The sequence below is a fragment of the Glycine soja genome, chromosome 8, assembly GCF_004193775.1.
Source record: "Glycine soja cultivar W05 chromosome 8, ASM419377v2, whole genome shotgun sequence".
NCBI classification, from domain to species: Eukaryota; Viridiplantae; Streptophyta; class Magnoliopsida; order Fabales; family Fabaceae; genus Glycine; species Glycine soja.
Window position 1 is genome coordinate 45,437,031 of NC_041009.1, and position 17,578 is coordinate 45,454,608.

At 34.4% G+C, this 17,578-nt stretch overlaps 2 protein-coding genes across 4 annotated transcripts; one reads left to right on the forward strand and one right to left on the reverse strand.

The window, feature by feature from the left end:
• Positions 1 to 5,930: 5,930 nt before the first annotated feature.
• On the reverse strand, positions 5,931 to 12,012 carry LOC114423577 (neutral ceramidase 1-like). 3 transcript variants are annotated; one of them, XM_028390394.1, is made up of 11 exons: positions 11,882 to 12,012; positions 11,709 to 11,781; positions 10,901 to 11,310; positions 10,547 to 10,755; positions 9,590 to 9,934; positions 8,509 to 8,773; positions 8,145 to 8,412; positions 7,918 to 8,043; positions 7,397 to 7,460; positions 7,095 to 7,261; positions 5,931 to 6,753 (listed from the first exon to the last, which is right to left on the reverse strand). In XM_028390394.1, the coding sequence occupies exons 3-11, from the start codon at positions 11,242 to 11,244 to the stop codon at positions 6,205 to 6,207; spliced, it is 2,337 nt and encodes a 778-aa protein (XP_028246195.1). In that variant the 5' UTR covers positions 11,245 to 11,310; positions 11,709 to 11,781; positions 11,882 to 12,012; the 3' UTR covers positions 5,931 to 6,204. The 3 variants fall into 3 exon arrangements, with proteins under 3 accessions (XP_028246195.1, XP_028246193.1, XP_028246194.1); XM_028390392.1 differs by having other exon boundaries at positions 11,709 to 12,000; XM_028390393.1 differs by lacking the exons at positions 11,709 to 11,781; positions 11,882 to 12,012 and adding an exon at positions 11,510 to 11,684.
• Positions 12,013 to 12,727: 715 nt separating this feature from the next.
• LOC114423578 (ruvB-like 2) lies at positions 12,728 to 15,834 on the forward strand. Its single transcript, XM_028390395.1, has 2 exons — positions 12,728 to 13,583; positions 14,837 to 15,834. Exons 1-2 carry the CDS (start codon positions 12,835 to 12,837, stop codon positions 15,483 to 15,485), a joined length of 1,398 nt encoding a protein of 465 aa, XP_028246196.1. The 5' UTR covers positions 12,728 to 12,834; the 3' UTR covers positions 15,486 to 15,834.
• Positions 15,835 to 17,578: the final 1,744 nt, after the last annotated feature.

Below are 17,578 nucleotides of genomic sequence, written 5' to 3' on the forward strand. Positions count from 1 at the left end.
TCAAAGCTGAATGAACTAAACTAAACCAACTTCTTCTCCTTCTTAGGTTGCATGAAACACAAATATTATATGTTTACTCTTTCCATGATCAGCTGGATCTTTATAGGTGGTGATAGCTTATTTATTGTTATTCCCACAATAAAATAGCTTCATTACAAATTTACAACTGTGTCCCAATGTATTTGGGTTTTTCCTTGCCCAATAGCTTTTTATGCTGTTGTTGCTACTGAGATATGTTTTGTCTCAGCAGTGGATTGATTTGAGCCACTACTTGTTTTTGTTTCTGTCTATCTTATTTACTATTATCAATTTGCCTCTGTATGAATCAAATATGATGTATCTGCTTTTGATCAATTGAGGTTGTAAGTTTTCTGATTAATGGTAGGTAAAATTCAATTCAGTGATACCTAGTTCTATTCTAAGAAATGTTTTAAGTTGATAGTGTTGGGGAAAAACATATTGTGTAGGCCAATATTTACTAAGGAAACCCTAAAGTGAAAAAATAGATTTCTCCATAACAGGATTCTTTTGGTTCATGAATCGTGATGTTGTTGATGGACTACTACAGGTTGATTTGGCACTGGTGTTAGAATCACTATAACAAGAAGGAATAATTAACCTGCTACATTAGAATCATGCTAAAAAGAGCTGAACTGAACAGAGCATATGTTTCTGTGTACTTGTATCTAGTTGTTTTCTGCCACATTCCACAAACCAACTTCAGCATTAAAACAGTCCTAATCTTCAGGATCACCACTGTTTTTGTTGTCAAAATGTCTGTCCTAAAATTTCTCACAATATATATGAATACAACACTCCTTGATGTTTATCCTTAAAAATCCAACTCCGAAAACCAGTTAGCACTTATAATGACCAAGGCTCTGACCAAAAATATATTTGAAATTTTGAATCTCTTAGGACTAAACCAGCTTTTTCTCTTTCTTAGATTGTATGAAACTTAACTTTTATGTGTTTAGTCCTTCCATGCTGGACATGAGTGTTAGTGACGCTAACAGTTGATTTATGATCACCCCACCATAAAATAGCTTTATTTTAATTTAGTCTCAATTTAGTTGGATTTTTTAAGCCAAATAGCTTGATTTGCTCAACAACTTGTTTCTGCATGGATCAAATGTAACAGCCGCTCCTTTACTTCCTTTAAATAAATAAAATAAGATTAGGTCATCAATTCTCTCATTATGTAAATTAACTTTTAACCTAGAACAACTTTTACAAAAATACATTTCTATTTCTCTGACGCACAAGAACCCTAACAGAGCAGTCGGAGGAGGAGTTATAGCGAGCACCAGAAACGTCATCATTGCTAATGGGAAACGCTTGAGCGACTACATCGAGGTAAGGGATGAGTTACTCACACTTGAAAATTAGAATAAACATGTATAGTGATCCCTAGAGGATTAATTCTGGATTATTTTGAGTTATTTCTTTCTTTTTAAAAAAATTAAACTCTGTTTTTCTTAAAATTTTGCTTGTCATTGTGATTGAATTTCACTTGTGCAAAAATTGATTATTTACATATGTTGCAAGTTTTAATTTCACGTGAATTGTTTGCCTATTTCAATGCTTGATTTCAATTTGAATTATATAATAATAATAATAATAATAATAATAATAATCATATGTATATAACTAGAAGTGGTGTTCCAATTTGACTTGCGCGCAACGGATTAATTCTAACCATAAATTTATGGTTTGTTGATATTATCTTTTATATAATAATAATAATATTTTATTGATGTTAATGATTTTTCTTGGAGATAATTTGTAAAAACCAGAATGTATTGGACTATATTTATTATGGTATGAAATCATCGAATTTTATGCATATCACTAATTGAATTTTGTGTTGGATGATGATTGATGTTGGATATCTATGTTTTATTGTAATAGACTGTAAGTTAACTTTGTCCATTTGTCCTTATTTTCTTCAAGTTTGAATAATTATTTTAAAATATTTTAATAATCTAAACGGATTTGCAGCACTAAAAATGTTGATACTTAGAGGCTTTCCTTGAAGGTGCAATATATATGTTTGATTCGTTAATGATTTTGCATATTTAATTGGTAAACGGATTGCAGCAGTAAATATTGCTTTCAAGGTGTAATAATACATGTTTAATATGTTAATCATTGAAGATATTATATTTGTAAGTGCAGCAGTGGTAATATTCATACCCGTGGTTCTTGTTTTTATTTGTATATATATATTTAATACATTCTTATTTATATATATAATATGGTTCTCTAATGATACCTTATATATACACGGACAGAGCCTCTGAAGATGAAGGATATTTTTTTTTAATGTTAACTTGCCTATTAGTAATTGAATTCAAGTGGTTGCAGAAAGGAGGTCAAATTAATACTGTTCAAACATATTTGATATTTTCAAACATAATTGAAATCAAAACACTCTACATATTTTTTTCTTAGTAATTCTAGCAGATTAAAGGTGAAGGATACGTCATATATATACAGACAAAGCCTCCCGAATATATAGTTTCTTTTATATATATATATATATATATATATATATATATGTTTATCTAATGATACGTTGCTTATATATTTGGTATTACATGTAATTGTATTTATTATGTGTTATATATATTTGTGTATTTATAAGTTTTGAAGTTAGATATATTTCATTATTATGATACATGCTTATTTATTAGTTAAATATTTTTGTTGTTAGTTAATCGAGATTTAGAGGTGTATATCAATATTTTATGCTTAATGTTTTGATTTGGTTAGTGCGTATATACTACCTTGAATTTATATTGTTATTAATTAATTGACATTGAAGATGTTATAATGTTGCTTTGATATAATTTTAAAAATTATTCGAGTTGATGTGTATGTAGTAGGTTATGTTTTATAAATATTGATATGAATGTATAACATGATATATCAGTATAATTGAAGTATGTGATTAAGAGAGAGGCCCATGCCGTTAGATATTACGGAGGGTTAGTGAGCATCATGCTGAATCTCTCTACCATTTCCTTCTCTTCCACTAATCACACAACTGTAAGACCCTTTAAAGACGACGAGTTAATGTGCGATGAGTTGTGATTGGTTCTACGGTGAGAACCCAACGAGTTTAATCACTTGAGGCGCAATGAGTTAAAATAATTTTGAAAAATAATTGAGATTTTGAGTAGTTGTGTGCATTGCATAGTTTATAGGTAGAGTTTGTGTGTTAAAATATTTTTCTGGGTTGGACCTAAATCAGGAGGGAGGAGCCCTTACGAACTCCTCGGAGTCTAGGCCTTGGGGTAAATACACTCGATTTGAGTGTTCTTTTAAGCCTAAGTTGATCCCATATGATTAGAGCATTCTCGCAAAACAGAGTAATCCTATCTCCCTATGATTTCACTTAGTGAGAGTGATCTAACTTACCCATTGTGAGGCATGTCCCGTCATGTGCTCCTAGGCGCCCGATGAGGTTTTCACTGAAAAATGATACCACATTGTATGTAGACTTGAGTCTAACATATTTGTTGCATAATATTTGTGTTTGACTTTCATTGAGTTAACAATTACGATTGGATGTTATTTTCTGGAGTGTGTGAACTTGAATGAGTGTGAATAATGTGTGATTTTGTGAAGTGATGTTATTTATATAAATTCAACTCTAAGTAATATATGTTTAAGATGCTCTAATGTTTTATTATATACGAATGTGATAACTCACTCTCCCAGTGTGTATTTGTGTTTGGACTGATTGTCTTTTAAGTGAGCCAACATATAATGAGTTTCATGCCGGAGATTGAGAGATTTAGCCTGTGATAGGGATGTGCTTTGATAAGTGTGAGTGACATCGGGACGTAGGATTTTACTTCATATGTTATAACTCCGTGAATGATATAATTGTGTTATATTTTCTGTTTTAACTTTTGTTTTATATTGATTCAGAATGAGCGGTCTTATTTTGAGTCGGGATAACTTTATCTTTTATCTAAATAGTTTCTAGTATGATTTCAATAAGTAGATGTGAATCTTTTATTTTTTTTAAATTGATTTAACATCATGTATGGCTTATTATGAAAAATGTAAAAAGTATAATTTTTCATGAATGTAACTCACTCTTATAAGTTTGACTCATTCTAGGTACTAAAAGAACACCAACGATTAGCTTTACACCCGTTGAAGTGTCAACTACGATTTCTCCCTTTCCTTTGACATCAAGTACTCTTCATTACCTTATCATCAATTTGGAGAGTACTCTAGCTAATGTCAGTTCAATCACCCATCAAGAATGAACATTGAAAGCTTCTGAATTTCAAATCTCATCAGGACCCCACTGAAAGAGAATCCCATCCAATCATTTCCCTTCCACGACGCGCATATGTATGACTAACATGATCGAATGGACTTTTTGATTAGTGTGGTAATGACTAACTCTTTTAATATATATTTTTCTTTTGCAATGAATTTTGAATATCGTATTATCAATTTTTAGATTCCAGTTGATGAAATGATAATTTAAACTGTGGTATTATTAGTTTTGAAACTTCCCTTATAAGATTCAATCCATGCATCTTCTGAAATCCTAGTGGAGATTCAATAATAGTTACTGAGAATGCTAAAAAAAACTTGATCTTAAATACACAAGGAAGAAGGAACACAGTAATTTGATTGGTGCAAATATATATCACTTGGTAACAAAGACCAGTTCTCTTGAAATATTGATATTTAATCGTGAGGCACGTATTGGATCGGTGCTAGTGGAATTCTTGACTTCTGGTCAAACAGGCTTGTTTTGTTTGTATAATGCTTACAATAAGCGACTATCAATGGAATTAGTGTGGGGTATACATTGTGATGTGAGGATGGGTAGCTATTATACAGTCATGGAAAATTGTCGGCTTGTGTAAATTTCTATGATTACTTGGCATGGTACCTTAGGTACCTTTTAATGCAATAAAATTTTATTTGGCTAATAAAAAAAATGTGAGGGGCATATTCATATTATATATATATATATATAAGTCTATGTATTTTTGACAAAATTAGTTAGAATGATTTTTTTTATAAGAGTTAGAATGATGCTACATCTGTAATGAAGTATAAACAAAAAAAAAATGTATGGGTGATGGAATAAAGTATAAAAGTAAATTTAAACTAATTCTCATATTTCATAATATTATCTTTAGAATGTTATTCATTTAATTAAAATTTTATTTCCAACAAACATTATATTCTTTTTGTCTTATGCAAATTGGAGAGTGTATTTTAGGAAATAATTTAATTTTTTTATTGAGACAATCAACATTAAATGATGTTAACTAATTTTATTAAAGGAAGAGAGTTAATTTTTTTATATGTTAACTAATTTCACTTGAAAGCTCAAGTTATTCTAAATCTCCTAATATTTTATTTAATTCTTATAGATAAAAAAACATAAAAAAATGAGTTATAGATAATTTACAGTAAAAATAATTTCATTACATTTTGTCCTAAAATTTTGAAAATTTCTCTTTGAAGTCCTTTACTTAATTCCGTTGATTTTTCAATTAAAAGTTTGCAACGGTAGTTGTTCTAACATCAAGGCAGTAGTATGTAATGCGCCATTAGAAGAATAGAAAAAACCATATTACAGTTCTATTATTCCTTAACAAGTACATACAATTAAACTCGTATATTACCTATATTGTAGGTGGAACCTGATTCCGGGAACAAACATTAACGGGTACATTGTCTGTAATAGGTGGAGATAATTTACATTTAATAGAAAATATTAACTGAGTTAAAAGAGAATTAAAAGGGAAATTTTGAAAATTCAAGAGGCCAAATACAATAAAATTATTTTGAGAGAACTAAAACCAATATCAATCAATATTGATAGTATTATTTTTGGAGAACTAAAATCAATATCAATCAATATTTGGAGGATCAAAATCATATTTAACCCTAAATATATTTTAAAATGTAGAAACATTACAGTTTTCCAATTATGAACAATTGAAACTAGTAGCAACATTTTTTAAAGAGTAAGTTTAGCCACATCTAGACTAAATTAACTACTGTGGTTTATTGTTCTTAAAACTAATACCAAAAGGGAAGGAAAAAAACAAATATTAGGGAATCATTCTTAGATATTGAAAGGATTCTACTAAAGTTCAGCACAAGAAATCACAAATATAGTAACGGCAGCAACCTGCAACAACATGCCTCCCTTTAGGCTACTACAAACGCAGTGGATGAACCTGTAAAGTGATGAATTGATCCAAATAAGCCCTTTGCAGCACCAAAGTGACTTAATCTGTACACACCAGGAGTCACACCCTGCGGTATCGTCCATTCCAAGGTTCCTTTACTCCTAGAACTGAGTTTGGAAGGCCTTGACCACTTATAGCGCAGACAGAAATCATCATCATCATAAGCAGGAATCCAAGCATCCTTTTCTTGGAGAAATTCGACCAGTGCAAAGGTGCCTTCAGTCATCAGGTCATTGCGAGGGCACGCGGACCAGAACGAAGCTGTCACCATGTCACCACTCTTGAAGGTGGAGTTCCGTGGTACATCGGCACAAACATCCCCGAAATTCACACCAAGGGGGGTTGCATCCAGCACAACAGGTGGAAGTAAGCTTATTTGCTTCTCCAGGAGATCAGGAGGTAGAGGACCAGGTTCTACAGGTTCACCATAGATTAGAGCCTCTGCAAGTTTCTTAAACTCCTGAATGTATGCACTGAGTGTGTGTGGGCCATATAGCGTAGAAGCACCCTAAAAACAAGGAAAAAGTCAGAAAGCTATATGGAATCGATACAGAAAAAATGATATTGTTACTGTAATATTCTCCATATGCAGGTGCATGTTGGCACATATGCACACAAGTGTGCATGATGATTGGTCTATCTATGATAGAAGCATGAACAAATTTTCAAACATGCCAGAAAAGTTTCTGACTGTCTGTTTCTATCACTCTTGTCAATAAAAAGTGATATGATTTGATTAAGAATTTGGATCACTAAAAAAAAAATTTCGCCAATGTTGCATTTGTTCTCGCTATGGCAATCTAAGAGATGTGAAATGTTTGCTGCGATTTCATGTCGCTAACAACTGACCTCATATCTTTGCACCTGGTACTCTTCATATGTAGTGATGTACTGTGAATAAGTATTAGTTAACCCTGCTATAACAATGTGAATGTCATCAAATTCAAAATCTTCTTCACTAGTTAGCACCATCTTCACTGCATCACGAAGACGCCTCCCAGCCATTGTTGTGAATTCTGTCAGAATGAAAACAATTACAAACAATTATAACAGTTTCTGTCATAATTGAAACAACAGTTGAGGATGTGAAGGTAGAGATTCCAGCAATAACATATTACAGCCAAATTAGAGAGCAGGAGACAAGATGGTACCTCCTGGTACACTAAGAATGATAAGCTGCCCAATTCGGAGGATCTGAATTGGAAGTATTGAAGGCTGCAAAACTAACATGAATAAGAAAGGTTTATACCAGTAATGGTTATCTTTTTATTAGCACACAATACTAGATCTGCATCCCGGAAGTGATACAGTAAAACTTTTCTATAGAACTTCTGTTAACAAAGGACATGATTGGGAAATAAATGCCACCCTTGCGGCTGTAATTAAGGCAGACCCCAAAGAGATTGCAATTAAGGCAGACTCGGGGTGATTGCAATCAAAGCAGCTTTCCAACACTCCCCCTCAAGCCCAAGGCAATCAACTTGGGAGTGATTGCAACTAAGGTGGCTTTCCAAAAGAAGTCTATCCCAAAATAAAAGATAAGACCAAGATGTGACAGTGGTATATCTGTAGAGAGCTAAATAGAGTCCCTATTCGATCAACATAAAAACGATAATTGAACTGAACGAAGGGACTACAAAATCATTATATTCAGGATGTGCGAGTAACCTACAGCCCAATCATATGGTTTCTTCATTTCACCAGTATCTAGCAAAATGGGCTTCGGGTGCTGACAATCTATTTGTTCCCTGCTTGGAGTCTTAAGCATGTCACGGACCAGCTTCCAGAAAGGATTGCCCTGATGTGTATGAGAACAAATAATAAGCATACACCATGACTAATATTTAAGACTACAAGTCTAGGATAATGGGAAAGCATAAGGTATAAAACAATGATTACCTTATCATCCCCTTGCTGAAAATCAAAAGCTCCTGGTCCATCTGTTGTTCCAGCCGCAAATGCAAACCCCATTGCAGCAGGGCATGTCTTTACAACCTCTGAATATCCTTGATCAGAAATAGTTACCTCAAGTTGGGAAAAATCTATATATGCATGTCGAAAATCAACATCCCCTTCAATCTCTTCATCTGCAGCATTGAAAAGATCCACTGCTTTTCTAAATTGTCTTTCTCCTATAATGCGGGTACTTTCAAATTCATCTGGGTAGCTGCCACACAAGTTATGGGATGCAATTTAGTAATTCTAAAGGCTTAGATGGCATTTCCATACACTTATGACAACAAGAGTATCAATGAATAATTACCCAGGTCCTCGGCTATAGCATAATTCATTCTTCCCTCCACATGTACTATGATTGAAGTCACAAGGTAATCCAGTGTCTATGCAAAATGCTCCAAGCACATTCGGACTAACATCTCCACAGTTTGATTGACAAAATGCAGATACAAATCGACGCTTGCCAACCTTCCTATGAGCACTTCTCACACGTTTAGCAACACTTGAAGTTTTAGTTACTGGTCTACCAGGAGGAGACTGGAAGGAGGTAGCCAGTTCCAGTAATTCACGGTCTGCACCAATGAATTTTAAATGAGCATATAATTCATTTTCTATTTTCAGATATATCCCTACTACTGACCTAGTTACATAACATCAATTATACAAAGTAAGGCATCATTCATCCAATAGATTGCTCAGTCAGCCATAGGACTTTCAAGCTGAAAAGACTTGTAACATTAATGCAAAGGATCTACCTTAAATTTGCATAACAATATGATGTGATACCCCATATTACCAAAGCACAACAAGAATTAGCAGGTAAAAACATGTAGACATACTAAATGTAGCCAAGAATTAGATGAATGTAAGTGTCAAGACTACAATATTGCAATTACTTTATTTGAGCTATAATTCAAGACATACAGACAAATGCTTGTCACTTGTCAGTATATGCATATGATCAAGCATTAACTACTTGTTACTTCCCAACTACCAGATACAATCTGAATAAAAGCCTTGATCAGTCAAGCAAACAGAAATGAAAAAGACTTGGTTGCTTACATAGTAAAATATTCTTTGGTTCTTCAACCAAAGTATGAAACAGTCAAACAGATGTAATATCTAAAAAGTCATATGTCATATCATTCATGACTGGTTCATCTACAAAACCATTTGAGGACACAATTTGTACTGAATCACCATCAACATCAAGGGTTTCAAAAAGTGATAGTATTCCAAATGATGAATTCACCTGGCATGTAGAAATACAAATATTCATGCTATTTAATTGGGATACTTATCTTGTTTCTTAAATCTGTGTTGGAAAAGAAGCTAGTAATTTCGTCAATGGATGCATTGCATCCAAAAACAAAGCATAAGTAACATACGATTATCATGATGGCTAGGAATTATATTTGGCATTCTTCTGGGCAAGGCATCATCTTCAAATACTACAGAATCTGTTCTTCCATAATCTTTTTGCTCAAACCAGTCTTCCATAAATCGTGCAGCAGCACCTTTATTATCCCCACTAATTAATGAGTTTGTACGACTCATTGAAGTTCCATGAGTAGGGAACCAATTGAAGCTTCCAACAGGTCCCCATTCATCGTCAACAAATTTTAAAAGAGTCATATCTGTATCAACATTATACTTATATTTTCTTCTCTCTCCAGCAGGATTATTGAGATAAGCACTGGGACTGCGACTTACACCAGCATCTAAGAGTTCTCCTGCATGTTAAAGATAACCTTCCAATGAGTCATAAGTTATTACCATCCAATTTCACCTAAAGGGAAGGAAAAGATCATAATTTTATCCCGTGAAAAACAAAACCAGTACAGCAATAGAGATCTAGTATCGAACTTGAACCAATAACTACACTAGAGAAAAAATAAATGAACTTTTTATGGTGCTACTCCATACCTGCTGTGGTTTTTATTTTTTCCTCTTTCTTAGCACATATATTTCCAAGTTTGATATTTCATCAACCAAGCCAGTGCCAGACATACATGGCACTTAGTAGCAATAAACACTAACTAAAGTTCGTACATAAGAATTCAAATTGAAAGTTATGAAGAGGTCTTGAAAGAATAACTTGACAGTATAACAGTAGCACTGTTCCTTTGGTCTTCGAACTTTAAAAAATACTACACAAAATGTAATACTAAAATTGATTCCTGTAATTCTAAATCTTTTCTGACATGATTCAACAGTATGCAAAACTACCATCAGTAAAATAAATTGACATGAAAGTTATGGATGTTGGATTGCATGCTTGTATTGTACCTGTGTATAAGAGCCTAGGGAGGAAAGAAGAAAAGTATGCAATTTTTTTCCCTTACCCTTATTGACAAATATTGATCCTGGGCGGAGATTTTCATGGGCCTGGATAATGCATTTCTCAATGCCATCGACAATGACATCAAAGGACTGGTGCACAAATCCAAGAGAAGTTACAATGTACACAACATATTGGAGATAACCCCCAGGACCAGCATGAGTGTGAATTCCACTAATGGCTACATTCTCTTCAGTATATAGATCACCATATCTGCCAAACAGAATGCAAGTATGACTTCAAGCACACAGCTATTGAGATCAAAATATTTTACTACCAGCAGAAACCAAAGTAAAATTTCTCAAGATACCACAATTTCTTTATCACAGTAACTCTTGAGACTAGTCACTATTAGTACCTTGCTTTCAGCCTCTCAATTACTTTGATCTTCACAATCTGTGAAGCCATGCAAGCATCAAGGTTCACAAACACTACCCGGTTACCATTTGGCTCTGCAACAATGAAAGCACGAGCCCGCAGCCTGAAGTGAATTCCGGACGCAATCTGTCCTGTGTTAGCATACCCCATCATGTTAACATCAGCAGCAGGGCCAGTAATGTCATAGCTTCCGAGACCAACCAAGTAGTCAGAACCAGAACACACATCACTCTTCAGTAGCAGCAGGAGTAAGAAAAGGATCCAAACTCGCACATTTGCACATTCCCTCCAAACATTCAAATGATCAAAGGAAGGAAACTCCATCACACACTCAATTTCAAAGCAAAAAAGAGCCAATTTTGCCAAGCTTAGCAAGTTCTTCTCATTCCCCTTCACCAAAATACACCCACAAAAGAAGCTTTAATTTCAGTCATCTTAACAAAAAAACATGAATCACAATTGGAATTCCAGAACTAACTACGCTAGGTGCATGATCAGAACCCAATAGTCGATAACAGCTTCACAAATCACAATCAATCATAAAATAATAATATTTCAAAATTAATTAAAAAAAGGAAAAAAGACAAACCTTTTCTTACCACCCAGATAAAAAAGCAGCTAATTTTACATGAAGATAAACATGGGGTAGTAGTATAAGCTATATTCAGTTCACTCTTGAAACTATTGATTACATAGAGAGTGTCCCAGAAAGTGTGTGTGTAGAGAGAGAGAGTCTAATGGAGTAAAAGCAACGAAAAGGAATGGAAGGAAAAGTTGCAAGTAGTAACCTTGACTTGTAGGAAGCAACTGTAAGTGGCAACTGCCAACGACCTTGAGAAGACACGAATGGGTAATTTCCCTCTGAAATTTGAAGCTTCCCAATTTGACATTATTAGTAATCATCACCATTACCAATAAATAAACAAAATAAGCGAGTTACATAAACAAATAACACATTAACCTTCTTTGTCCTAAATGTGGAGATTTTACAATTTCAGCCTAGGATTCGCAGCATTCGAACATATAACAACACATCGTCCCTTTTGTCAAGTTTGGGCCTAGCTTTTATGAAATTGTTTAAAGGAACAAGGTTACTCGCATAGTGTTTTTTGCGATAAAACCAAATGCTATTCACCTAGTGTCTAGTGATTATAAAGTTAATCTGCGTGCCAATTTCTTTTTTAATTAAAAAATGGTTATGCACTTATGCTTGAGTTAAAGTGAAACTTATGCTTGAGTTAAAGTGAATTATGGATAATCTATACATGTAATAAAGCCTAAACTTTGCATTTGATTTTTACTTTTTTTTATACCTATTTACTCTTTTAAGTTATACTCTCAATGTCCCAAAATATAAGGCACTAATTCACTAATTCATACTAATTAAAAAATTAATTTTGGTAATAATATTAAATTTATCTGTAATTATAATATATTTGTTAAAATTATCCTTAAAGTTATTAAAACTAAATATATCACTTCTTTTTGTTAACTACTTTTCATCTAGATAATTAATGTATGAAAAAAGAGTAATAGTAATAGAATTTTAATTTTTAAAACCAAACTCTCTCATCCTTGTGACAGAGAAAGAATCAATTCATAACATTTATTATTTATGAGTTAAAATAAATAAGAGTATTTCAGTAAAAAAAATAACAAATTAAAAAAAGTTAGAAAAAAATCTTACAAAAAAGAAAAAAACTTCAAAATAATATTTTAGAGACAGATGAAATATAAATTACAAATTATTTTTCAATGACAACACTTATTATAAAAACAAAAAAGGTTACGTTTATATATGTCCAACCAGTAACGTAACAGTGGCACAAGCACACTCCAAAGACCAAACCCTAAAAACCCTAAGCACACTCCGAAACCCTCTTTCTCCCTCGCACCGTCTTCGTTGTTTCTACAATGGCGGAGCTAAAACTCTCTGAGAGCCGCGATCTGACCCGCATAGAGCGCGTGGGCGCGCACTCCCACATCCGCGGCCTTGGCCTGGACTCCTCCCTGGAGCCGCGCGCCGTCTCGGACGGCATGGTTGGGCAAACCGCCGCCCGCAAGGCCGCCGGCGTGATCCTCCAGATGATAAAAGACGGAAAAATCGCCGGCCGTGCAGTCCTCCTGGCCGGCCAGCCCGGCACCGGCAAGACCGCCATCGCCATGGGCATGGCCAAGTCCCTCGGCCTCGAAACCCCCTTCGCCATGATCGCCGCCAGCGAAATCTTTTCCCTTGAGATGTCGAAAACCGAAGCCCTCACCCAGGCCTTCCGCAAGGCCATCGGCGTCCGCATCAAGGAAGAAACCGAGGTCATCGAGGGCGAAGTCGTCGAGGTTCAAATCGACCGTCCCGCGGTGGCTGGCGCCGCCGCGAAGACCGGGAAGCTGACGCTGAAGTCGACCGAGATGGAGACGGTTTACGACCTCGGCGCGAAGATGATTGAAGCGCTGGGGAAGGAGAAGGTGAGCAGCGGCGATGTTATTGCGATTGATAAGGCGTCCGGGAAGATTACGAAGCTCGGACGATCGTTTTCGCGGTCGAGGGACTTTGACGCTATGGGGCCGCAGGTGAAGTTCGTGCAGTGTCCCGATGGGGAGTTGCAGAAGAGGAAGGAGGTCGTGCATTGCGTTACGCTTCATGAGATTGATGTTATTAATAGCAGGTTGCGAAAGCTTTCTTTTTTGTTTCTTTAGGTTTCTCAGAATTTCGTATTTTTCAGACTGTTCAGTTAACTTGGTATCATTAGTTATAGGGTTTGTGTAGATAAACTTCTCTATAAGTACTTATAAGAGAACAAAAATAGAAAATGAAATAAGCTTAGTTTATGTTTATTTATGCTAAAAATCAGATTTTGAAGAAGCCAATGTGAGAAAACATCTAAAAATAGCCTATGCATAAGTTAAGTTTATTGAGAAGCTTATTTTCTTTTTTCTTTTTTTTCCCCTATTAGAAGTACTTGTGGAGAAGTTTATCCAAATATTTAAATTGAGGATATTGGTTTCATGACTTTCATCATTATACTTGACATTGTTGGAAATTACGTGATGCTTAGAGCCCATAGATCTTGACATTGTGGCTGAAATTACAGCTGCAGTTTTTTAAAACCTTGATTATAGTTTGAGTATTTAGTTATAATCTAAGCAGTGGCTACTTCGTGGAGCTGGGGAATTCATAGAACTTGTTATTACACTATGTCTTTGGATAAACTTCTCCATAAGTACTTATAAAAGAAAATAAGAATGTGCAATGAATTAAACTTCTCTCATAAGCTAAAATCAAGTCATGCACGAAACTTTTATAGAAGTTCTGTCATTTAATTTGTTCAAAAGCTGAAGTGCTTAAATCGATTTTAGCTTATGGGAAGTTCAATTCATTTTACCTTCTTTTTTTTTCCCTTGTGGACAAGTTTATCCAAACAGGGTCTTAGTTAATCTTAACACACATTTGTGTGCTTATAATCTTGAATTGGTGGGTAGGCCTATGCTAAAGCTTTTGTGTGTTTCTGATTCCCCATTCAGTATGCTACTAGAGTTGGATTTGAATTTCCCAAGAATAATATGGGGATTTGCATTGATGCTTCTGATGTGCATGGTGTGGAAATGGAGTTAGCACTTAGACTTGTCCTTGGGGGCAATGATCAATTTTTTTGTGTGGGGATCATTATGGTCCTTGTTGCAGCATATTAGTGCACTGTTCTATTTATTCAGTTGATTGAGATTCTATCTTTGTTGAAATTGGCTGTGAACAGATATGGAGCTTTTGATCAAGTTTTCCAACTTATCTGTATGGCATTATTAGCTGTTTACCTCCTTTGTTGTAGAAGGATATATACTCTTGTTAATTAGCCTTATAAATTGCCTTACAGGTTGCATTTTTAGTTCTTCCTATCATCTAATTCTGTTATGTTAATTTCAGAACACAGGGATTTCTGGCTCTTTTCACAGGGGATACGGGTGAAATTCGTGCTGAGGTCAGAGAGCAAATTGACACCAAAGTGGCAGAGTGGAGAGAAGAAGGAAAGGCAGAGATTGTGCCTGGTGTTCTTTTCATTGATGAGGTGCACATGCTTGACATAGAGTGCTTTTCTTTCCTTAATCGAGCTCTGGAGAATGAGATGGCTCCCATATTAGTTGTTGCTACCAACAGAGGCATCACAACTATCAGGGGAACAAATTACAAATCCCCACATGGGATTCCCATTGATCTGCTTGACCGACTTCTCATCATCTCTACCCAACCTTACACAGAGGATGAAATTCGCAAGATTCTGGATATCAGATGCCAAGAGGAAGACGTAGACATGAGTGAAGGTGCAAAGTGTTTGTTAACCAAAATAGGTGTAGAAACATCTTTGAGATATGCTATTCATCTAATCACAGCAGCTGCATTGGCATGCCAAAAGCGAAAGGGGAAGACAGTGGAGTTGGATGATATAAATCGGGTTTACAATCTGTTTTTGGATGTCAAAAGATCAACACAGTACCTAATGGAGTACCAAAGTCAGTACATGTTCAATGAAACAGGAGAAGCTGATGAAGATGAAACCAATGCCATGGTCTCTTAGATTTACAAACATCTGTTAGAGAGTTCGTAATTTCCTGGTTAGTCTTTCTATAAGTTGCAGCAATTTGTTCCATGATCTGGTTGGTCAATGCACTTCAAATTGTGTTTGATATTGATCCCCAGGACTTTCCCGCGGTTGAACTGTGCACGACTGTGCAACTTATATACTATGAACATGGCAAGCTGTACCCAATTTATGCTATTACTGAGCATTTCCTCCCTCGTTTTTTTTTTTGTTGTATCATGGATGCACAATCATCAATAGAGAGTAGCTTTAACAGTAATTTATTAGACGTGGTTTACTATAGGCAGTCATATTATTGAGATGAAATTCTAATTTTGATTGAAAAGTAATATGCAAAATATTTAAAGAATTGCATCTAAATTATGGCCACTGCTTTTGATAGAAAGAAAGGCTCTTATCTTTGACAATGTCTTGAGATTAGTTAAATGATAGTTTTAAGGCTTGTAAAAACCTGTGCTAGTACCCCTTTGCAGTATACCATGCCCCAAAACTTTGTTGCGGCTTGTGTGGGAATGCACTTCTCGTTTGATAACTTAAATGGGAATTTCAGGTCTTTGTGAATGAGGAGTAAGTGGAACGTAGTCTATAGTTATACCGTGATAACAATAAGGAGTTCATACACAATTTGGTTTTAACTTAAGAGTGACTACCTGTGTTGTTTTCAAAGGTTATATAAATGCACGTTCAAAGGATATATAAATTAAATTTTAAGAGATTAAATAATTTATGGCAAACTTGTTATCAAAGGGTATATAAATGCAAGTTCAAAGACCAAAATAGTTTGTTTTGTTACTTTGAAAACTAAATTATATTTTAACTTTAAAACTAAATGACTATCTTATTTTTATAAGCCAGTCCTCTTTATCTAATCTTGACTCGAATTAGTCATTATTATTGTATTTAAACCAGTAGTCTTAAAAAAATATCATGGGTTAGTTAGCCAGTTTTATGTTCTTATGTTTCGGTCATTGGATGGAATGAAAAACAATTTAAACCGGTGGTCTTAAAAACGGTTAATTAAATTTTTAGTATCTTAATTTTTTGATAATTTTTAAGCCCTTTATTAATTTTCGGTGAGTATTTTTAGTCTTTTAAATTTTATTTGTCTATCTCTAGTCTTTTATTTATTTTTTATTGTTTAAAATTAGTTCAAAATATATAAAAATCAGGAATTAAAAATGACAAAATAAAGACTAATTTTGAGCAATAAAAATAGACAAATAAATTCAAGGGATGAAAAACGTTGATAAAAAATTAACAGAGAACTAAAATTTTTAAAAAAAAACTTTTAAAAAAATACCATGGGTTATGTACTTTATACTCTTAAGTTTCGGCCACCAGATGGAATGAAAAAGCAACATAAGCACCTGAAATGATATATCATATTGCAAAGAAACTAAACAATTAAGAAAATGTTGAAGTAAACGCAAAGTGATAGACGTAGTATGCTTTTTTCGCAATTTGTGTTTCACCCTTTCATTTGATTTGATTGGAAGCAAAGCCATTGCGTAATATCAAGAGTGGATTTTCGAAGCGTTTTATATATAGCCATAATGATTCTTTTTCTGAATAATATTACGGTGTTAATGTATTGGAGGGATGATGACTCTTAATCTTTTAGTTGAATGACCAATAGCCCCTTAAATATTCCAAGAGATAGTGATAAAATCATGGAACATATTCATAGTAATATTCTAGGAGAAAGACTATTAACAAGTGCAAGAAATATTTGGAGCAGGTTCCAAGCTTGAACCATTTTACTGGTGTTTGTGTGTGTTAAGGACAACTTCCATGTCATTATCATCAAGGTGAACGTGTATTAACTTTGGGTTATTGGGATAATATTAAGGCATGTTGTTGTCCAAAAGGTGGGGGTGTTGAAGGTGTTTCTAACTAAAGGTTGCTTATGTCCAATCTTAGGCTTTGCAATTGCATTTTTTACGAGTTGCAAGGCTAGGGTTATCAAACTCCTTGCATGGGCATTTCTTTTTGCAAGAAATATAGGTTGATTTTGTGTGTTAGAGGTAGTAGGAATTATTGGTGCACATACTTAAAAAATCCAAGGCATG

Coding starts and splice junctions, on each gene's coding strand:
- LOC114423577 (XM_028390392.1), bottom strand. CDS start 11,810: ATGTCAAATTGGGAAGCTTCAAATTTCAGAGGGAAATTACCCATTCGT. Junction 8,044..8,144: donor TTCAGCAAGGGGATGATAAG/GTAATCATTGTT, acceptor CATACACATCAG/GGCAATCCTTTCTGGAAGCT. Junction 7,262..7,396: donor CATTCTTAGTGTACCAGGAG/GTACCATCTTGT, acceptor TCATTCTGACAG/AATTCACAACAATGGCTGGG.
- LOC114423578 (XM_028390395.1), top strand. CDS start 12,835: ATGGCGGAGCTAAAACTCTCTGAGAGCCGCGATCTGACCCGCATAGAG. Junction 13,584..14,836: donor ATTGATGTTATTAATAGCAG/GTTGCGAAAGCT, acceptor TGTTAATTTCAG/AACACAGGGATTTCTGGCTC.